This window comes from Odontesthes bonariensis, chromosome 9, assembly GCF_027942865.1.
Source record: "Odontesthes bonariensis isolate fOdoBon6 chromosome 9, fOdoBon6.hap1, whole genome shotgun sequence".
In the NCBI taxonomy this organism is placed as follows: domain Eukaryota; kingdom Metazoa; phylum Chordata; class Actinopteri; order Atheriniformes; family Atherinopsidae; genus Odontesthes; species Odontesthes bonariensis.
The window spans coordinates 12,002,579-12,025,659 of record NC_134514.1 but is presented as its reverse complement, the minus strand read 5'-3'; the positions used below and the strand labels follow the sequence as shown (position 1 = coordinate 12,025,659).

Sequence of the window (23,081 nt, the reverse complement as noted above, 5' to 3'; positions counted from 1 at the left end):
CCATCCTCTTCCCAAACAAAGGCCAGGGTGAGGAATGCTGAGTTTAACAAACAATGCTTCTAAATATCCGGCGGTGCACATGGCAGAGACATGTTTTTAACTTATTGTCCTTGAACCTTTAAAGGATGGGAAGAAATTGTTTGAAAGAATATCTTGTAGATTAACAGATTCAGAAGCTACACTGTTATTAATACAGACATAGATGTAATGTACGCAGCTTAATTCCTTTTAATTTCAAAACAGTTGAAAACACCTAGTAACACTTAAAGGAACAACTTGAATGACATTGGAATTTGAATATAGATAAAGTATTTTTTTCTTTAACCTGCCGCTTGCTTCTTGTATAAGCCACAGAGGGCATAGTACTTCAGTGCATTAAAAAACATTTCGTCCCTGAGACCATAGATGAGAGGACTCAGACATCTTGGAGCAAGAATGAAAGTTATATAATTAAAATATCTGACATCAATATATAACATTAGATCAATCTGAAGCACAGCGTCTTCTATGAAGGGGCACCACAGCTGAATGAGACAGAGCAGCAGCTGGAAAGCATGAAGAATCACAGTTCTGAGTCCTTTCCATGTTGACTTTTTACTCTCTCCTGATGCAGCTTTAGCCACTTTCATTATTTCAGCATAGGAGAAAACAATGATAATGCACATTATCAAGAAGTAAAACTGACTTATTGCAAATCTAAGATGACCCTGCCAGCTGTACAAGATGAACTTCTCCGCAGAACATACTCCGTCCTGGCTGTAGAGGCTGTAAGTTGCTGATGCAAAGAAAATGGAGAGTAATACAATGCAGGGGACAGAGCTGAGGCCATGAATGAGGAGGATGAGGTACACGGCACTGCGTGTGGAGCACAGCTCTGCATGGCGCAGGGGAATGCAAATGGCCACAAAGCGCTCCAGCGTCATTGCAGTGAGAGTAACTGGTGTGACAAATGTGTACACAGACAAAACGATATAAATAATCAGACACAACCACGTTTGGATGGTGAATCCAAAATAGCTCAAAATGAGCAGCACATTGGTTATTAACAAAAACAGACAGTCAGAAAACAGAGTAACAGCAAATAAGATGTAGCGCATGGTTGTGTAGAAGAAATCCTTCATTAAAAAAGTTGTGATCAAAAAAAGGTTAATGCAAATAAAAGCTGAGACCAAAACCTGAACTAAAATGACCCTATAATTTACCCTCCTCACCGATATTCCACCACCGCTTAGTGAGTTATTGGATGCCATTTATTTGTTTGTTCTTAGCAAACGTTTGAAAGTTTAAAAATTGCCCCACTTCATTTAAAGACAGATCTAAATTCAAAGAACTTGACTGAACAGTGTCTATACTGATAAATAGTGGCAACAAAGCAGCAAAACATTCAATAGAATTAGAGAGAAAAAGAGTGCACAGAAAAAGAGTCCCAGTTTACCAAACCATCACTGCATGGCTGCACCGTCAGTGTCTCCTCTGAGCTCTCTTCAGCCATCTGAGAAAAAGTTGTGTATGAACTCTTTATGAAGGTGACTCGATGTCAAGAGGGACATCACGTGAAAGCTTACTAAACATAGTTACATCATCTGCTGCAAATGCACTTTGTAAATCATAGAAACCAAAGTCATATACACCAAGTGCCATTACGGTGACCTTTGTATGTTTTCCCACCTTATCACCCATGGTGGTTGTATACCTTACATTATAGAAATGCTTGTTTCAACTCTGGAGTGAGCCAGTGTCAAGGCCAAATGCTGTTAGCTTTGAGGATCCTCATCACAAACAAACTAACTCATTGTCTAAAGTTTCACTCAAGCTCAGGTTTGACAGCGTTTACATCCTCAGCTGATGGGAAGTAGCTCTGTGGCAATGTAATGACAAGTGTCTTTCACACTCAAACTGCTCTACAACCACATAAAGACACTTTTCATTATTACTGTACAAGCTGCCCTATTAGTTCGCATTCCTTTTTTATGTAGTGCTTTCAAAAGGTTAGACAACATTCTTCAACATGAAAATCATCTTTTCATTACCAGCGTCTAATGGTGTTTTCCAGAGCATGGTACAGTACACCTCGATGTAGTGCCACGCCCGTAGCCAGGATTTTGCTTGGGGAATTTTGAAAATTCAACCCTCTGAAATGGAATTTCCTGCGTTTTTGAGAGGATTTCAAAGTAAGAAACGGAGACTGTAGATAACTGTTTCAGGCAGTATTGTATTCAAAGAATGTATCCATTTTCGATGAAGAATACTTATTCAATATATACATTTTTGTAATGCCTCCACGTGCATCTTTTTAGACTTTGTAGAACACCCCCTGCCTACGGGCCTGCACCGTAAGGTCTTTGGGCTCTCACAGGCCTACCCACTAAGCTATTTTCATGTTTAACTCATCACATATGTATTTGACTGTGCATGTGTCCTTAGCCATACTAACAAGATGATATTCACTCAATAGCGTAGCGTAGACTTCACGGGGTACTAAATATGCCAAGAGACATTTTAAGACGTAGTCAGAGCCCAAGCTTAAATAGTGGAGGGAAATTTACTTATAGAATAGAATAGAATAGAATAGAAAAATACTTTATTTATCCCCCAATATTATTATATATTATTATATATATTTATATATTTATATATTATAATATATAATAATATATATAATATATATTTATATATTATATATTATTATATATTTATTAATCCCCCAAACTTATGATGTACAATAGGCTACACACATTAAAAGTTGCACAATATGTTTGAATGAAAACACCAATGAACACAGTATTTCATCGATCAAAATGATTTTCGAGAAACGGTGTATAATGAGCAGATATACAACACATGTGAAAACATTAATACAACTTCTTCAGGGGGTCTATTTTCGTTAGATATGCTAAGCTTAACGTTTAGCCTATCTAGCTTTAGCTATTTTCCAACTACATCCTGCAAATAGTTTACAATATCAACCTAGATGCTGCCTTAGTCTATAGGCCTATACGTGCATTTTATGACGTTTAATAGCCATGTCACTTAATTAGGCTATACCAGACGGTAAACGTTACGTGATTAGCCTACCGTGGTGGCTGAGTTTCCCACTCATTGCTGTTGGGATGGGGGTCAGAGTCGTAGCGTCAAGGATCCCGAGCACTGTATGTACCACGACAAAGAAATGGAAAAGGCTGTCTTGCTAAAGCAAACAATAGAGCGACCACACACCAGCATCACCGCCCAAATTGATGCAAGAAAGGCAGCTAATATCCAAAATAAACGAGAGGTCCTGAAATCAATTTCCCGAGCAGTACTGTTCTCTGGCAGGCAGTGCGTCACGCTACGAGGCGACAAGGAAGATTTAATCTCTCCCGGCAACCCTGGAAACTTTTTATCATTGCTAAAGCTGATGGCAGTGAAAGATGATGTGCTGCAGAAGCATCTTCAAGCACCTGCCATGAAAAGTGGCAAGTGAAAACCGGACTTCTCGGGACTGTGGGGGGGTTCGTCCGAACCCCCCGAACCTCCTCTGCCTACGGGCCTGAGTGCAGTTTGTTTTATTTGATTTCCTAAAAACAAGATAGACAAGATACTGTCTGACTGTCGTTAGAGGAAAGTTATGGAAGGTTAAAGACAAGTTGAACCATTCCATACTATATAATGGAAAAACACCTTAGGTGACCCACCACAGTACTGTTACAGTTTGTATTACATTTGTCAGAGATCCCCGAATCACGTCATGGCTACTCCTTTAACTGGGCTTCAGCTCGGTTTCAATGCAAGTATATCCGCGTCTTTACAGGCCTTAACCCCCCCATGGATCCGGGCCGTGTTGCATGGTCCATGTTGCCACATGGTGGAGCATTTGCCAAAATGTACTGAGAAAGTAAAGAACTGCTTGTGACTCGGTGCAAAGATAAAAACTGTAACGCTTGCTCAAACCACTATGAAATCTTCGAGGTTGGAGTTTTTTTACATCAGAAACATTTCGAAAATAAGACGAGGTCTGAAAAGTCCCATACAGCCCCAGTTGTGGCCCAGGGATGCCCCATCGGGACAGCTGGGGAGACCATCGTATTTCTTATTCTGCTTGATAGCCTGAAGGCTGTGGATTGGTCCGCGTGCACAGATTGTGATTTTTTTTTTACTTATATTGTGCTCAGAAATTATATCTTCCCTTAGATAAAATAAAGTTTGAAAGCCTGTATCTTTATGTTAGTTTTGCAGTCAAAGTTGTTTTTGTTGTCACCGTGGCCTGTGCATTCAGAAAGCACCAGTGGGGAATGCAGATGTGTCTTGGGATTATTGTATCCATGGCTGTGATTTGTTTTTGTACACATGGATTTAGACTACAAACAGAATAGTGGTGCTAATTAGTTGATTATCACCATTCTCTTATGGCTAATGACCTCCAGTAAAACTCACTAAAGGGCCAGATTGGTTCATTAATTATTAATACCATATCCCCAGTTGAGAGAAAGTGGAAAAAGCTTTAGCTGTTTTCCCCTGAAGTTGTGATCAAAACTTTGATAAACATGCTTGTACTCGAACATTAATATTGCACTTCAACTCATCAGTATTCTGTACAATAAATAAAAGTTTGAAATAAGTGTAACTTTAATTATACAGACAGAAATTTCAGACAAACAATGCAGCAAAGGCCTTTAAAAAGAAAATTGTGTATACAACTTGCCTCAAGAATGTTGTTAAGTGTAAAGTGTTAAGTGTTAAGTAGAATATGTGTCAGTGAACTGGAAGAGGACAAATAAGTATACAATTATAGTAATTTGACACTTATGATAATATACGGCTGGACATAAAAAGTAAACGTCTATTTTTTTTATTTTTTCTTTCAGCTCTCTCTTCACTGTTTCTGTAAGGTGATCCCTGTATATTGGAGACTGTCCTCTTCCTCCTCCTCAAAGCGTGACCATGTGGCATTGTTCATGCAGGCAAATATGGTCAATAATTACATTCAAAGTATACGCAACCTCTCGTGGCAACTTCATGTAAATGGCACAGTCATATGTTAAAAAGAGTGTTTTCAGCCCCAATCATGAATGTTATATAACCCTGTCCAAGGAATTTTATTTCTAACCCAAACCCATTATAGCAATTTTCCAAATCCAATTGGAATGTGACAATGTTTCGTCATCGTATGTTGTGTTTACATGTTACCAAGGTAACCAGCAAATGGTATCCATGACGGTAACGGTCACATTGTAAAAATAATGTGTTTTGAACCCAATCGTCGATTCATCTATCGGTGTGTGAATTTCCAACAGCGTCAATGCTGTTGTCTAGGACACTAAGGGCCTCTGTGTTGGTAAACACCATCTCAACCAGAGGTCCAAGGATGGAGTGAAGAGAGGGACAATCAGACTGTCCAATCAGAGAAATCTTATCCATATCCCTTGCAAGAACACAGCATCCAGTTCAACTATAACTAATCTCAAACACGCAGTACTCAATGTCAGATCTTTAAGTAACAAATCATTCTTAATTAATAGTTTTATTTCCTCTCACAATCTTGATTTTATGTTTTTAACTGAGACGTGGCTCGACAAAAACACAGCAAATGCAGTCCTGATTGAGTCTAGTCCACCTCACTTCAATTTTGTGTCTGAAACACGAGAAAACCAGAGGGGTGGGGGTGTTTGTGCCATGTTCAGGGACAATATACCCACCCACAAGTTGTCATTTGGGTTTTTTTCATCATTTGAGTATGTGTCATTCAAAATGGAGATAAAACAATCTTCCATACTTTATATCACCATTTATAAACCACCACAGAATTGTTTTATTGATGATTTTACTGAACTACTTTCAATTGTGTGCACTGCTTTTGACTGTTTAGTCATAACAGGGGACTTGAATGTGCATGTGGACGTAGCGCATAACAAGGAAGCTAAAGAGCTCACTGCTGTCCTTGAAATGTTTGGTCTAACTCCGCATGTGACTGAGCCCACCCACAACAGAGGGCACACTCTAGATGTGCTCATTTCAAGAGGTGTTGTTATTTCAAACGTGAATGTCGTTGATGTTGCTTTATCTGATCATTTCTGTGTTTTCTTCGACCTATCTACTTTACCCAAAACACCAGCTGGGTCTGCAGTTGTTCGGGGAAGACTCATAAATGACAGAACAGGGACACAGTTTATGGAAATGATTAGGTTTGAGAACACCCTGTGTTCTGATGTTGATGATCTGTTGAACTCTTACACATCAAGTCTCTTAAATGTTTTGGATACCATTGCTCCTGTCAAGGTTAGAATGGTTAAAAGTAGGCAAAGGGCGCCATGGAGGAAAGAAGAGTCGGTCAGGGCACAGAAAAGGGAGTGCCGGAGAGCCGAACGGAAATGGCGCAAGTCAAAGCTCCAGGTTCATTATGAGACTTACAAAGAAAAGCTATGTGTGTTCAACCAGACTTTGCGTAGAACAAGGGAGAGTTATTTTTCTGAAATCATCAAAAACTGCAGTAACAACTCTCGTGTCCTGTTTGCTACAGTAAACAGATTAACAAACCCTCCAGTTTCACTGCCTTTAGAACTCATTTCTACATCCAAGTGTAATGAGTTTGCAATATTCTTTAATGACAAAGTTCAAGGCATTAAAAATGCAATAATTTCCACAACACAAATAACTACTCTGCAGCCAGCTAGACACCTAGAGCTGACACATTTCACACCTGTTACTGACAAAACAGTCAAAGAGACCATCTGCAGTCTGAGTTCATCAACGTGCTGCCTTGATGAGTTGCCCACTAGATTCCTAAAGTCTGTGCTGAGCAGTTTGTTACCACAACTTGCTCATCTAGTCAACATCTCACTCCAGACTGGAACATTTCCAAAGGCCTTAAAAACTGCTGTCATTAAGCCTCTTCTAAAGAAGAGCAATCTTGATGCCACAGTACTGAACAACTACCGGCCCATATCAAACCTGCCATTCTTAGGCAAAGTCCTAGAAAAAGTTGTATACCAACAGCTTAGTGACTTTCTCCTGTCTAACAATGCTTTTGATACTTTCCAATCAGGCTTTAGGCCCCACCACAGCACTGAGACAGCTCTGATCAAGGTGACAAATGACATCCGCCTGAACACAGATGCAAGTAGAGTCACAGTCTTAGTTCTGCTGGACCTGAGTGCTGCCTTTGACACAGTTGACCATGCGATCTTATTACAGAGGTTAGAAGACTGGGTGGGAATCTCTGGTCGTGCTTTAAACTGGTTCAAGTCCTATCTGGAGGACAGGAAATATTTTGTTGAAATTGGTAACTGTGTCTCAGACCAAATGGCTATGACCTGTGGGGTTCCCCAGGGGTCAATCCTGGGACCCGTATTGTTCAATCTGTACATGCTTCCACTAGGCCAGCTAATACGCAGCTATAATGTGTCCTACCACAATTATGCAGATGACACTCAGATCTACGTGTCACTGACGGCAGGAGAACACGGGCCTGTAGATACACTGTGTCGCTGCATTGAACAGATCAGTGTGTGGATGCAAAACAATTTCCTCCAGCTAAACTCAGACAAAACTGAAATCATTGTCTGTGGCCCACAGAAACAAAGAGAAAGTGTTATCAGTCACCTTGAGACTCTCTCTCTAAAACCTAACTATCAAGTTAGAAATCTCGGGGTAATATTGGACTCAGACCTGAACTTTAACAGCCACATTAAATCTGTAACATCAGCAGCTTTTTACCATCTAAAAAACATTGCCAGAATCAAAGGAATAGTGTCTAAACCAGACTTAGAAAGACTGATCCATGCGTTTGTCTCCAGCAGGTTAGACTACTGTAACGGCCTGCTCACTGGGCTCTCTAAACGGGCTGTAAGACAGCTGCAGTACATCCAGAATGCTGCTGCTCGAGTCCTGACTAGAACCAGGAAATACGACCATATTAGTCCAGTGCTCAGGTCTCTGCACTGGCTTCCTGTTGCTCAGAGAATAGACTTTAAAACAGCTCTGCTTGTGTACAAGTCTCTTCACGGTCAAGCGCCAAAGTACATCTCTGACATGTTAGAGCCATATGAACCAACTCGGGCTCTGAGAACCTCAGGGAGGGGTCTCCTGCTGGTGCCCAGAGTCAGGACTAAACAAGGTGAGGCTGCGTTTCAGTTTTATCCCCCTAAAATCTGGAACAGGCCTCAACTCTGACAATGTTTAAATCCAGGCTGAAAACACTTCTATTTAGCTGTGCATATGACACCTGAAAGTATTTTATCTGCACTCTTCACTTTTTAATTACTTAATGATTATTTTAATGGGTTTTAAATTTCTTTCTTTTTTAATTTCTTTCTTTTATTTTTTTTATTCCTTTTTAATGGTTTTATTGCCTTCTTGTGATTTTATGTAGCTGTAAAGCACTTTGAATTGCCCTGTGTATGAATTGTGCTCCATAAATAAAATTGCCTTGCCTTGCCTTGAATGTGTGTGATACAAAAAAAAAGCACCGTGTAGCCTGTAACAGACGTGCTGTGAAAATTGCTATATGAATGGATGAATGTGGCTTGTAGAGTATAACAGACCATTTACCATGTGGCGAAAGGGAAGTAACACCTTTCTTGGACAGGTAGCCTGTCCATGACAGGGCCACACAGAGACCAACAAGACAGCCACTCACACTCACTCCCGCGGTCAGTTTAGAATCACCAATTCACCCAACGTGTGTTTTTGGATTGTGGGAGGAAGAATACTGAGAGAAAATCCTCGCATGCAGGAGGAGAAAATGTCCATCACTGTATCATAGGATGAGAGTATTGTAATGTGCACTTTTGTGCTCTCTTTTGCTCTTAGGAGGTTATTTGTACCTTGAACACTGACTTCAGGATGGTCTTTCAGCTTTCAAACTGCAGGATCAGTATTTAAAATCATATCTCTGCCCATTTCTACTTCTCATAACCAAATGTTAAACATATCCATACATTACTAGCTAAAAAAATATTCCAATGAGTTTCAAGATTAAAAGAAACCTTTATTTTCAATATACTCAAAAAAAAAAAACTGATGCATTTAATTCAACAAAATCAACACGCAGCAGAATAAGTTCAGAGGTAATTTGATGTGTTTATTTGAACAGAATGCAAAAATAAATAGATAAATAGACATTTAAAAAAAAAGGTAAGGGGACTGAATTATAAGTGGGATCATCAGATAAGATTTCAGGGTTAGTATCAAGTTGTTAATCAGCAGATCTGACAACACTAAAGGTCCATCTACTCTCTCTTTTTCCTTTCTCATCTCATTCCTTCACCACCAGATTTGATAGTTTTCAGCCAAACAAAACAAAATGAACTAGACCACAACAGTGGTGGGGAGAGGGAGCAACAGTGATTTCCAATCCTGCTTCCCTGCTTCCCATGCCCTGTATGTTTTATGTTCCCCGCTCCAACACGCCTGATTCAGATAAATGGGGCCACTCAGACACTCTTCATCAAGCATTGCAGAAACCTGGTAAAGATTTATCTGCTTGAATCAGGTGTGTATGAGGAGGGAAACCTGTAAAACATGCAGGGCAGGAGGACTTGGAAACACTGACAGAGCAGCAGCTGGAAAGCATGAAGAATCCCAGTTCAGAGCCCTTTCTATGTTGATTTTTTATTCTCTGATTTTATTCTCTCCTTTAGCCACTTTCATTATTTGAACATATGAGACAGCAATAGTGATGCACCAAAGCAACAACTATAACTGACTTATTGCAGATATAATGTGACCATGCAATCTGTGCATAATGTACATCTCCATAGAGCAGATCATGTTTTGTTTGAAAAAGCTAACAGTGACAGATGAAAAGAAGATAAACAGAATGACAAGGCAGGGAATAAAGCTGATGCAGTGAATGATGAGGATGCCCTGCAGAGCCCTGGATGTGGAGCACAGCTCGGCATGACGCAGCAGCATGCAAATGGCCACATAGCGCTTCAGGCTCATGGCTGTCAGAGTAAGTGGTGTGACAAAAGTGTACAGAGATGGCAGCGTGACTACAATAAGACACAAAAACGTTTGAATAGAAATGCGAAAGAAGGTGAGGATCAGCAACAGATCTGTTACTATCAACATGAGACAATTAGATAGTATGTGCTGGCATATAAGATGTAGCACATGGTTCTGAAGAAGATGTCCTTCATGAAAAAGGTTGAGATCAACATAAAGTTAATGCAAAGCAGCAGTGCAAAAAAAACCTGAACAAAAATAACATTATTAGTGATCTTTCTCATCAAAGGTGTACCACCATCTACTGAGCTGTTGTTAGTCATTTGAATCTTGAAACTAAATACAGAAAAATCTTATACAGACCCACAATTAATCTCTCTCTTGAATCAAGTTTTGCTCTCTAAACTGTGTTACTTAGTATGAAAAACTTATAGCACCTGCAATAGGTGGAATTACTTTTGATCAGAACAAAAACTCATCTGAAATCATTTGCATACACAAACACACAGTTAAAAAGTATAAGATCATTCCTGACACCAAAAGCTCCTGACATTGCTGTGGCCTCATGTCTGACAGAAAACAAATACTCTCTGCTCAACCCTTTATACACTTTATATAAATGTCTAAAGATCTCCAGTCTATTAACACAATGTCGTCATCACTTCAAAACCTCTGAATCTTCTCACCATGATCTGATTAAACATGTAGTTATCACAAATTAGATTTGTGTGAAATCCAAAAACACTCAATTAATTCAAAGGTGAGGTAACAATCAGGTATGAGTCAAAGCCTCAATCTGTATCAATGAACAGAGATCTCCCAAAGTTTGATCTTCACAACCTGGTCGTATACTACATGCACGTGGAAGTGCATCATGGAATGGACAAAAATAATGTCGGGGAGTGGTTAATGCTAACTCAGCTGGAAACTATTACAAATCAATCTTTAAAGACTCCAGCAATCCAGCAATAGAGCTTTGTTCCCCTCACCAAGAGCGACAAGCAATGAACACTGATGGTAAAGTAATATAGAGGTTTGCAGGATAATCTCTGAACAAAATAAAGGTCTCTCTGTGTCTACCATCAAGAGGGTGATGAACAATAATGGTGAGAAAGTCTGCAAGAAGAAAAAAAGACCATAAAATATCATTGTTACCTATCTACAGTTTGGTAAAGATCATGTAAACATACAAATAGGCCCATTGGTAAAATGTTTAGTGGATCATATCTCATCTGTCAAATACTGTGATGGTAACATCATGCTTTGGTCCTTCCTCTGGGCCACAGCAACTTCATAACTGATGGAACAATAATTCAAAATTAGTCCTGCACACTGTAACAGACAATATTGTGATATCTTTCTGGGAACTGCACGTAAAGAGAAAGTGGTTCATACAGCAACAACGCTGAGCGCGTGGTTTGTTCTACCAAAGTATAATTAAAGAGGAATAAAGCTGATATTTGGGACTGACCAAGTTAAAGTTAAGACCTCAGTCTTATAGAAATATGGTAGAGAGAAACGTAACAAGCTCATTCATAATGAAAGTAAAGTTCACATAATTTAATCTAATTTATTTAATTTCTGACAAAGTAAATCTATAAATTTGCTATAAAGTCAACAAACTTTTATCCTTCATTCTGAGCACTGTCGTGTTTTTGTATGAAACTAAACATGTTTAATGCTCACGTTATTGGGAAAAAATATATATTTTTATGAATATTTTATTTACGGTTTTTATTTGCTCTGTCGTGAAGATTGACTCACGTTGAACTTCTAGGCGATATGACCCTGCTTTGATTTGCCAGAAGCCCCTTAATAAGGCTTTAACTTATATGATGAGCATTTATAGAACGTATAATATAATGTGCTCGTGTTTATTTTGTGCAGTTGTTGCTTTTTCTCACAGAACAAACTGAAAAGAATAGACGAGTAAGAAAGGAACTGCTATGAAAACTGTCTGTTTGAATACGTTGTGTACTGACATGTTTACGTACACACATAGAATGAAATAAAACATCATTAGACATATTTTATTTCCTAACTTTGATGCTTGACTGCTCACAGTGTGGCCTGTAAAGTCACCAACTTCTGCATCTTCACTTTGAGATGTCATCATGAGGGAGTGTTGTGCTTGTTGTCTGAAGTATTTGCCTGTTTTACATCAGATGTTGTTTTCTATAGTAATGATGACAATGCTGATAATTAGCCTGTTGTCTGTATTCCTGTGTGAATAATTAGGTTCCTCTGACACTAATTACAAGTAATACTTAATGATATCATCAATTATTCACAGACTGTTTACTGGGTCTCAGTGAATGTTTGTCTTACAGAAGAAAAACAACCTCACAGGGATGAAGAGAGAACTTTTATTTTAACTCTAAAGGCATAATTTTTTTAAAGGTTTTTATTGTTTTAGTGGATGGAACAAGAACCATCTTCATCTTTCATGGTGGTTCTGGCACAGTTTGTGCCTGTATGGACCTAAAAATGGAACAAAAACTGTGTAAAAATAGACATAAAACAGAATGCAATGATTTGCAGATCATGTCAACCCCGTATTTAACTGAAAAACACACAATAACTATATGAAATGTATAAAAGGAGCAGCAAATATTTGAAAGAAGTTGTGAAAGTGGCATGTTTGTCATTGTGTTCCATCATCTCTTCACTTCACAACTCTCTAAATGTTTGGGGACCGAAGAGCTTGTTTATGTTGGTTTGAAAGTGTAAAGTTTTCTCATTGTTGATGTAGTACTTCAGCTGTTCAACACACCAGGGCCTCATTTGTCATATTTCTGCTTCATGCGCATTAGATGACAGGTCTGAACTGCAGGGAGACCGGTTTAAAAACCTGGGTCAGGTCGCATGGTCCAAAAAATATTCTCCTATCGCCTTTTCCCTGGTTCTTTTCCTTGACCTTGATGGAAATCGTCATGGGGTGAAGGAATGGTGAGAAATGAGTGAGGACTTCGGAAAAGATTACCACTCTGCGATGAGAATCCAACCACACTTACAGAGCTGTGATGTGGGTTTCAAGAATTAATAAACATTCAACAAAAAGAGCTTTAGATCCTCCATCTAATGTAATCTTATCTCGTTGTCACACAAAGGCTATCTCATATCTCTCAGAGATAAAAACAGAATTGCTTTACAATCAAGATTTGAAATTAGAAAAAGTTAAATATATATTTATGCCGTCACAGGCTGCTCTCACTCTCCTGTTGTCATGTTTATCAACACGAATCACAGAAAGTAAAGCTGGATAAAGATAATTGTGCGTCGCTATAAAAGTTGCAGCCACAAGGAATTGTGGGACAGAATTATATAAGTGTAGTATGCTATGCTAAAGGTGATCTTAAAGGAAGCATTGAAGCGCCTTTCCTCAGCTCATTTTCTTACTGTTGCTCAGATACTTGTGCAGTTTGTGTTTTAGCATCGTCATACCGAAACAAGAAAGATCTTCCCTAAAAAAAACAGATGTTGTCTGGAATGCAGCTTTTGTTTAACTGGACACTGTGTTCAATGATAATGGTTTACAGGAGTGTCTGAGCCCAGTTTGAGTTTATATAATTTTTCAATTGTAAGTCGCTTTGGACAAAAGCGTGTGCTAAATGCATAAAGATTTAAAATTACGTCTGTTTTTAATGCAGCGCTGCCTGAGGCCAAAAGATCATGGTCATTTGTTTTTGGCTTTGGATGGAGAGATTTCTCTTTTATTCTATTTGATATCGTGGACCGTATTTTATTACTAAGAAATAAAATAAAAAGTAAATAAAAAAACTGATAATAGAAAATAAATAAATAAATAAACACACACTCGCACAGCACACGCATCCACTCATGAAATACACTCCCCGCTGAGACCTTAGCCTCATTGTGAGTCTTTGAGATATGTTGGAGAGGACTTTAGACAGCATTCCAACTCTCCCATCAACATCGTCCAAAATGAATGCAACTCTGAACTAAAATGAATGTTGTGACATGACATAAGTTTGTCAGAACGATGCCACTGTGAATGTTTGTCTTAATCAAAGCTATAAATTCAAACAAAGTCTTGTTATAAATACTTATACTAATGACCGAAAGGTTAAATGATGACTTAAAAGATTTCCAAACTGCTGTAAAAGTAACATTTTAACTACAGCCAATAATAAAACAGAATTGGGCCCATGCTAAACAGTTTCTTATCAATTCCTCACGCAGGGAGCCAAAGATTTGGAATGAGGACATTTTGCTGTTTGGTAAAGAGAAGGTGTCGCATCAAACCATGTGGATTTATGTCCATAAATATTAAAATGAGAATTCCTTGTGCAACGTTTCTTCTGTGAAATTAGATTGCAGTCATCACCCAACATAACTGCCGCTTCAGTCTATCACATCAGCAGCTATTCAGTGTCTACATAAATTACTCATTAATTGACTTTTGCTGTCTCCTCACTCCTCATGCTGTGGTCACAGCAAGATTACAAAGGCCCTCTTAAGGCCTGATATTTGCACAGTACTGATTGATCACCACCTGCCTGTAATTTGAAATAAAAAGGATAATGCTTGTGAAGAATTTCATCTGCATACCCGATTGGCATAAAATCTATTGTCGGAAGGTTTAATCAAGGTGCAACGAAGAGATGCACAGAGAGGAAGAAAAGACTTGAAGAAATGCAAAAGAGCTAAAGACATATCAAATTCCTGTAAAATGATGCAATTTGACCACAAAGACACATTAAGGCTACAAAAATTCTCCAAATGAGCATAAACAATAGTGTTCTGTTAGTTTGGGTGTCTTGTGTCAGTGTTATAGATTTGCAATTAATCTCTTGATGAATTTTGATGAGACCATCCAACATTTTATTCCGTTTGGTTTTATCTCTCAGCTCTAGCTAAAAAAAATAGGATTTGTGACCCCATCGTGATTTGTCACACAGTTTAGAGGTTAAACTCAAAGAGCAAGCGAATCACAGGATAATGTTGCCATTTCACCACCAGAGGGCAGCAGTGTGTTAATAATTGAAGTGCTTGACAGTAATCAAGAGACTGTAATATTTTTTAGTGACATAGTGCAACATCAATTTACTCTTTACAATCAGTCAACAGCAGATGAACATTATAATCAGATACATTTCAATTATCATACGTACATAATGTATCGTCATCTTTATAGTCTTACACAAAATATCATATTCACATAAAAAAGAGAAATCAGTGGTGAATGTTTTTTTCTTAACATTGCTGTCAACTTGTAACTGTAAAAATAGCTTATTTTGGTTTTTATTTTTTATTTTTCTCTCACTGTGGACTGAATTGTTTCTATTTTTTGAATGCGTTTACTAGACACCATATCTATCTCTATCCGAGGTATATTCGGATAGAGGTCTTTCCTGGAGCCTTTCACATATAACTGAACATGGAGGTTTCGTCATGATAGGATTTCTGAAGAGGAAATGAAATATATTAACTAGTTATTTCAGCCAAACTCCCTCCAGTTCTGGAGACTTGAATTGATACCTGCATGTTGGCATCCATCCCTCCCCAGGAAAGACCAACATCTGAGTTGTGTGTCTCTCTTAGCAGTTCATATATTAACCTCACTTACATTTTCACTGTGATATTAACTTAATATCACCTGCAGGTATCAATACAAGTCTTACCATTAAGGGTTTCTGTTATTATATTGAATATCATTGTTATTCCTTCAGCTGTGCAGTTATCAAATCGAGAGTAAAATTAATTCAGTGTAAAGTTGTGTTTAAAGCTGTTTACCTCGTGTTTTTATGTACGTTTTCCATACGTTTGTATTTTACGGGCCTTTTTCTGCCTCTATACCCGAGGAAAATAAACTCAGGGTAATGCTTTATTTTATTTTATTTTATTCTATTGTCAACGAGTTAAAGTTACAGTCTTGATACCATGGCGTCATTTTCTGTTTGACCACCATTTAAAAAACTATATCAGGAAGAAGAGGAACCTTTGGTCAGTAGGAGAACATTATATTGTGGCGGACCAAGATGGCCGCGCTCAGAAGGGGAGCTACGTATCTCAGTGTTGTCAGGTAGAGAGTAAATTACAGCTACATAACATGACATTGGCGCAATCCAAATATTTAAAATACACACTCTAGGTTTAATTTAAAGTGTCTTATAACAAAACCCATCAGTTAAAAATTGAAACTATTGTTTTTTTTTCACAAAGTCTGCGACAACAAAATTTATTACATCAGCAACTGTGTTTGTGTTTATCGCCTTTATATTATGTGCATTTATTATATTTATATTTATGACATTTATGACATTTCTTCATGTTGTTCAGTGGGACAACACGGTTCTATCCCGTCAGAAATGGTTAAATATTTTTAACTAACTAGTTTCAGTTTTTTTTCACAATCGACTCTGGGTTTTATGGCAGTGGTTTTTTGAGTTTACCTGGCTGATAACCTGAAATTTTTTATTTGTTCCGTTCAGGAGTTCTGTTCGGGTCCTGTTCAGCGGAAAAGCTGCGGTCCGTAAACCGAGCAAATGGACAAATATTCTGTACTCGTCTTTAGCCGTCGGTGGTGGACTTTGTGCTGTACCATTTAAACAGGTTAGCCTGTCACTTAGCGGAGTCGACAGCCTAATTTAAAGTTTACATCATCATAAAGTGTACCCTTTATCTCGGCTGCAGGTTGAAAATCTCTCCCATGACTCCATGATCAGACGAGCAGCCTCTCTGGTGACAGACAGTTCAAGCACTTTTCTCTCTCAGACCACTTTGGCTCTCATAGATGCTCTCATAGAGTACTCAAAGGTACGTCCATATTTTGTGGGAGGCATCTAATGATTGACACACTTATACAACCTGTGTAGGAGCTCTTGGTGGATCAGAATGTAAAATCATACCTAAAGAAAATTTCACTTTTGTCCTCTACAGCTTACACATTTGCTTGATAGATTAAAAGCCATAAGGAAGGGGCTTTTATTGGTTATATTTAGGGTTTTTTCTTCTTTTCTCTACTTGATAAGTATAGTATTTTGAGATTCTTTTAAATTAGAATTTTCGTTTTGTTGTATTTATGGCTGTTTTATCTGATTTTTCAGTTATACCGTATATTTTTTACGTCACTTCAGTTTTACTCGAATACTTTAAGACTTGATGTAGTATATGTATCTGCTTCCCTTTAAAGTCTGAAGTGCTGTGTTCCTTGTTGTCAGAACACGTGATAATTACAAATGTTGGTAAACCTTAGGGTAAAGAGTATAACTGAATATGTAAGGTTGCAGTTTAAGTACACCTTTTATTTAAATGTCACCTTCCTCTCTGCTTCAGAGGCTGGTGAATAAAGGCCTGAGGAAGTGTTGACGACAGTTGAGAAGTCCTTCGTAAGAATCCCGGGTTTTTAGAGATCGTTTCCGATAAAAGCTTTAATTTTAAAAACACAGAAAAGGCAACTTCACAACAGCGAATACCACTTTGTCCTCTTGCTAATGCTTCCTTACTGGTTGCTTCCATGCTTCCTAACCATGTCAGCAACCAGTGATATAAGATCCAAGAAGACCATGCTGTTTGCATTTTTAATTCTATGTAAAAAAAAAAAAAAAAAAAAAAAGATTATTTCAATTCCTATTGAATTCTAATTCATATTTTACAGTCTGAGCTGCAAAGCTTTCTCTATGCTTCAGAGTCAACGTGGAGTTTCTGGTGAGCGATTAGGCTCATGCAATACGTGTTTGCACGGGTTTCAGTTTATGCCCCCAAAGCCCTAAATGGTTGTGGAGATTTCTGCTGCTTTTTTAAACAATCGACTCAAAACAGAAGTTGCTGGATACAGTAGAGGTTCTCTGAGTGTGTAGTGAACTATGTCCCTTTTAGGGAAACTACACCAACACAGAAGAGGGGGAAGATGTTAGAAACATGTAGTCTGTTTTGAGTGTTGAACTGAGCGTGTACATGGACCGGCTGCAGGCAGAATACTGATTATTGTCCCAGCAATATGAGCAAGCCTGATTGAGTTAAAGCCAGTTACGTTTTATATTTGTGTTACACAAGGACATTATATTTCAGCAAAGTACTACGGTTTGTTAATGCCTACAAAGCAGACTGACCAGAGGGTTGCATCGGAGAGGTGCGTGACCACAGCTTGGCTAAACATCACCGCCTTAGTCTCTGCGTTGATCTGAACATAGAAGGATAAAACTAGCGCTGGTACTCAGAGAACTGTCAGTCAAACACAGCTGGAGTGAAAAGGACACATCCAAGATTTTTCTTAATCATGTCTTTATGCAGCAACACATTTCACTCAGCATTTACAAAGCAGAAAGTCTTCCTTGGTGCTCTGTGTCCATAATAGGTATTTTCTTGAAAATGTGTTCTCTGTTTATCCTCCCTGTGCTAACAGGCTGTGCACACACTCATTGCCCTGCAAAAACAATATCTGGCCTCACTGGGAAAACTGACTCAAGCACAAGAGGATGCAATCTGGCAGGTCATCATTGGCCAACGTGCTAAGGTCGGTTCCTCCTATTTTGAAATTCTTTCTTTTTTTATCTCATTGAATATGATTTGCAAAGAAAAAGAAAACAGGAAGTTGTAGATGTGTTTGCGTGTGACTTGGGTTTCCTAATCCCTGACAGGTTGATGAACATCAAGAGGAATGCAAGCGCTTCGAGTCGACCTGGGTCATCGCAGTGACACTGTGCGAGACGGCGGCAGAGGCATCGTACATATCGGGTGTGTAACAGATCATTTCTAAGTGTTGGGAGTTTTATGGCTGCATGGTGAGATAGTTGGGATGTCACAGCTGCAGTGCTGAGGCAGGTTCTCTCAGGCCTTTTGTAATGATGACTCAAAGAGCTCATGTGTGGATCTCCTCAAAGCTTTGCAGTTTTTGCCGGCTCCTTTTCATCTGCTGTCAGTGTTGCACTACACAGTGGACGGATCGTTTGCTGCCACTTTGCGGGCCTTTGAGTCAAACAAAGTGGAGATGGACAAGCACGCCTGCCTAATGACCACATCGGATGCCTGAAGTTGAGGTTTTGCGAGGACAATCTTTGAACTTTGTGTTTGCATCTGCATGTTTTCAGGAGCTGAGCACGCGTCCGTCACAGTGAGGACGAACATTCAGCTGGCCCAGTCGCAGGTAGAGGAGGCCCGGAAACTCTCGATGGATGCAGAGAAGAAGCTGGCTGAGGTTAAAGTGATGGAGGTTCAAAGGATGTCACAACATGCTGCCACCGTAGAGAGCAGTAATGATGAGGAGGAAGTGCCTGAGGCTTATCTAAGAGAAGACTGAAACCAATACTCGCATAACAATAATGTCTGTCATCAAAACAGCATCTCGTTTTTTTGACTTGACTCATTCATGATCAAATTTCTATGTGTGCATGCACACATGCACCACAGTTCTTTTAAAGGAATTGGAAAAGAAAGTAGCATCTTCGTATTTCAGACCCTTTCTTAAAATGTTTGTCTATTTAAGATTATTTACCTTCCACTGCGTGTTGCTTTTTTTTACTTTACCAACAATCAGGATTTGTGTATAATTCTGCTGAAAGTCATCACAATAAAAATAAGATGCAAACTTCATTCTTATTATTCTTATAGATCTTAATACAATGTCCCCTTGGGATTTCAGTTCACTCGTTGCATCAGTCACATTTAATGTGTTCTAGATCAAATGTTTAACCTGGGTGATGATATGTTTTGTGTTGCTGGGGGCTTTTTTGTAGCATTTTGGTTTAAATAACTGAACCATTTTGAAGTTGTTCTAGGAAAGCAGGAATAAACAAATGTATCCACTTCACTTCGTTGCTTTAGAGTGGGAGCGCTTTTCACATTTGGTCTGAATTTCTTGTTATTGTGAACAGATGTGATACATGACACGTGTCTGTGCCAACAATGTGAAAAAAATATCCCCTCTGTGCATCTTTGGAAAAATTCAGTTTTCTGTAACGGTCAGGAGCCACCTCACAAACAGCAAACCAGACCTCACAATAAAAAAGAAAGATGTATGAAGCCAAGATTTGGGCCCCCAGCATGGTCGATGCTGAGCACCACACCCCTGGACAAGTGTCATTTCTTGTAAACACTTTTTGTCGCAGCTCAGAGTCTCGCGCTTCTCGGATTTTCCCTTATTCTTTCTGCAAAAGGCCCGTTCTGCAGAACGTTTACTGTAGACCAGATAACTGTGAGTACCACGGCAGAACTCCAGTTTTCACCCCTTGAAGCAGTCAAATATGGATTTTTAGGTGTTTTCGATCATCATCCTGTCATCAAAGGCATCACCATCTTCTCATTTTCATTTTTCCACATACAATGTGGAGTTTGCTTCAAGGAACTGATAGCGTTGTTCAAGTCACTGGCTGCAGCACAAGCCTGGACTTTAGATTGGCATTTTTAGCAATCTGCAAGTTATTCTTTCTGAAAGTTTTATTGGTCTTCTGAACCTCATCTTGGCCTCCACTGTTCCTGTTAATAGCCATTTCTTAATTACTCTGTCTTGAGGGCATCAATTATTTTAATTTTATGTAGTATTATGGAGTATTATGCAGCTGGTTTGGAAAGGGGAGTTTGAGTTTTTAAAAAAGCTCTGAAACCGGCCTCATCTGTTCTTTTTTTTCTAGTGAGAAGACAGTGTTTTACAAAGCTATTTAGGGTTTTAGACCTCGGTACAGCCTTGCAGTACGGAGTTTACATGTTCTCCCCGTGTACTTTGGCTTCCCCCCACCGTTCAAAAACATTCATGTTGTGTTAATTGTTGATTCTAGATCGACTTTAGGAGTGAGTGTGAACGTGTGTTGTTGTTTGTGGCCCCTGCCAATGGCAGCTGGGACCTTGGTACAAGTTATTTGAGAGTAGACATTTTGTTCATCATAAGATTGTACAATGAGAAAACAATATGTTATTTTTACATCAAATGATGAAATTTTGCTTCATTTTAAAATGATGAATTTTCTGTGAAAAACTTTACATCCCACTGTATTAATCTGAAAACATCATCTCGAAAAAACGGTTCCTGGTCTTGTTATTTGTATCTCTTTTTCACTCAGCAACTATACCCTCACTGCAAATTAGCCATGTCCTGACTCTCCCCTGTGGAGCTTTTAGGCCATTTCTCAGCTCCCCTCCTGTCGTCACTTCATCACATCTTTCCACACCAACACAGGACAGGAAACAAGCAGTGCTGCCTCTGGGCACCATTAATACCTGGATGAGTTGTTATATTTTTATGATAGGTTTTTAAAAATGGGAAACACTTCATTATTGGAACACTTGTTTCCAGCAGGCTGCTGAGATGTGGGCAGCCGGTCAATCTTGAAAATTAGATTTAACACAGAGTGACCTCAGTTTTTGGACCTAGTTTTTATTTGGGACATATTTTTCCAAATAAACGTGTAATTTATCAATTTATACTTCCACTCACAGAGTTACTCTGCCAGGATTTGGAAGAAACATCCGTCCCTCTCTTCTCCTCTAAACTTTACTCCAGCAGGTGGCGATCTAAATCCATTACTAAACGCTTATTTGTAACTTCTTCAGTTGAGTCCGCTGCAGTATCATACAATATCTTGTATCTGCAATATCTGTTTCCAAACCAGCGTGAGCACAGGCTGTACGGTGAGACGGCATTAATTTGAATTAGTTTTGTTTTAATTAGTTTCAACTGAAAACTAATTCACTGTAATTTCCCACATGGATGCACATCCCAGTAAATGCTGCTTAAACAAAAAAAAACCCCAAAAAAACAAAAATTTAAATCTAGCCTGCAGGTTTATTGCGACACATTTATCAGTCTTTATCCTTTAATAATGTCAGTATCCATATCAGGTACGCTGTCTTAATTGACTTCACATCTACCTTCTAAAGGTCAGTGTGTACTGCGGAGGGTCGTTTCAGAGGGAGCTCATTATGGGGAAGACCTACGTAGAGCTGCAAACACAAGTGTGTAGCGTCAGCAGTGAGGTGACCTGTCCCTGCTCTAGATGGCCGAGCTTTGGTAGGGGATAGGACTGTGACTGTAGCTACAAGGAGGGGGAGGAGGTGGGGGGAAGTTTCTGAGGTGTGCAAGGACTGGCTCACAAATGTGACTAGTGAGGAATGTTGTGTTTAACAAAGGCTGTTTTCACAGACTGTAAAACCAAATCTCCCAGACAGCTTGTGTGGATGTGCAACCACTGGTCACAGGGGAGACTGTGCCAGTTCAGCCTATCCATGGAGCAGCATTTCTGCAGCACAAAACCTCAAATGAGGTAACCACAATTGCAAAGGTCATGCGCCATAAATGCTTCTAAACTATTTAGTGCTACTGAGGGGATTTGAGCATTATTGCTGCATTATGTATTTTGCGCCAATGGTGTGAAATAAGGCTCGTTGGAACACTTTCACCCAAACTGGTGATGCTTTTAGCACATTAATGTTTGGTGTCAGCAAATAAGACGTGACAGACACCAGCCTCCTTTTGACAACTTTACCGTTCTAATGTAAAGTGACCCAGGAGGAGTGATTGATTGGTGAAAAGGGCAGCACTCTCACCTGGGGATTTATAGCTCTTTGAGGATATAAATAACCCACCAGAGGGTATAAAAGCAGGGGGTATACTGTGGTGACACATCATGGGTCATGCTTTAATCACAGTGAAGCTGAGCTGCAGTGCTGGAAGAGGAAGGCTCCCTGCAGAATCCACATCTCCTGATGTGGAGTTGAAGCAAAGATGGACTACGAGGACGTCGCTTAAGAATTAAACTGGTGGTCCAACGTGAGGGAAACCTCGCTGAGACGAGCATTGCTTATCTTCGGTGAATGAATATGATGTCCGCCTAAAACTGCTGAGAGTGCAGGTTTATCAGTTCAAGCTTCAGTGCATGATAATAACACTGCTGCATGCAGCGTGGGATTCCTGAATGAGTAAAAGCTGTAATTATCTCAAAGAAAGGAACAATGCAAGAGAGTCTTCATTACCACTTTGTTTTAGGATAGAGAAGTCACAGTGTGTCTGTGCTGAAGCTGTTGGAAGCACACGTTTTCAGCGCTTCACTGGTGTGCGATTGCTTTGTCCTTCAATAGATGATCTCCCGGGTTTATATTAACTTCCATGACTTCCTTGTTTTGCCCACAGTTTCAGAATACAACTGGTTACACATTGTCTACAAAAAATGTGCCTCAACACTGACTTTCAGCATCACATAGTG

At 39.2% G+C, this 23,081-nt stretch overlaps 2 protein-coding genes and 1 pseudogene across 2 annotated transcripts; 1 reads left to right on the top strand and 2 right to left on the bottom strand.

The window, feature by feature from the left end:
• Positions 1-320: 320 nt before the first annotated feature.
• On the bottom strand, positions 321-1,250 carry LOC142389032 (odorant receptor 131-2-like). The gene has a single exon (XM_075474584.1). It carries the CDS (start codon positions 1,248-1,250, stop codon positions 321-323), a length of 930 nt encoding a protein of 309 aa, XP_075330699.1.
• Positions 1,251-9,452: 8,202 nt separating this feature from the next.
• On the bottom strand, positions 9,453-10,247 carry LOC142389031 (odorant receptor 131-2-like; annotated as a pseudogene).
• Positions 10,248-15,907: 5,660 nt separating this feature from the next.
• LOC142388166 (diablo IAP-binding mitochondrial protein-like) lies at positions 15,908-19,479 on the top strand. The gene is made up of 6 exons (XM_075473136.1): positions 15,908-15,970; positions 16,380-16,500; positions 16,582-16,704; positions 18,293-18,403; positions 18,528-18,624; positions 18,978-19,479. Exons 1-6 carry the CDS (start codon positions 15,927-15,929, stop codon positions 19,184-19,186), a joined length of 705 nt encoding a protein of 234 aa, XP_075329251.1. The 5' UTR covers positions 15,908-15,926; the 3' UTR covers positions 19,187-19,479.
• Positions 19,480-23,081: the final 3,602 nt, after the last annotated feature.

Excerpts from the sequence above, each read along its gene's own strand:
- LOC142389032 (XM_075474584.1), bottom strand. The coding sequence starts at position 1,250 with ATGGCATCCAATAACTCACTAAGCGGTGGTGGAATATCGGTGAGGAGG.
- LOC142388166 (XM_075473136.1), top strand. The coding sequence starts at position 15,927 with ATGGCCGCGCTCAGAAGGGGAGCTACGTATCTCAGTGTTGTCAG. Across the intron at positions 15,971-16,379 it reads ACGTATCTCAGTGTTGTCAG|GAGTTCTGTTCGGGTCCTGT; the intron begins GTAGAGAGTAAA and ends TGTTCCGTTCAG. Across the intron at positions 16,705-18,292 it reads CTCTCATAGAGTACTCAAAG|GCTGTGCACACACTCATTGC; the intron begins GTACGTCCATAT and ends CTGTGCTAACAG.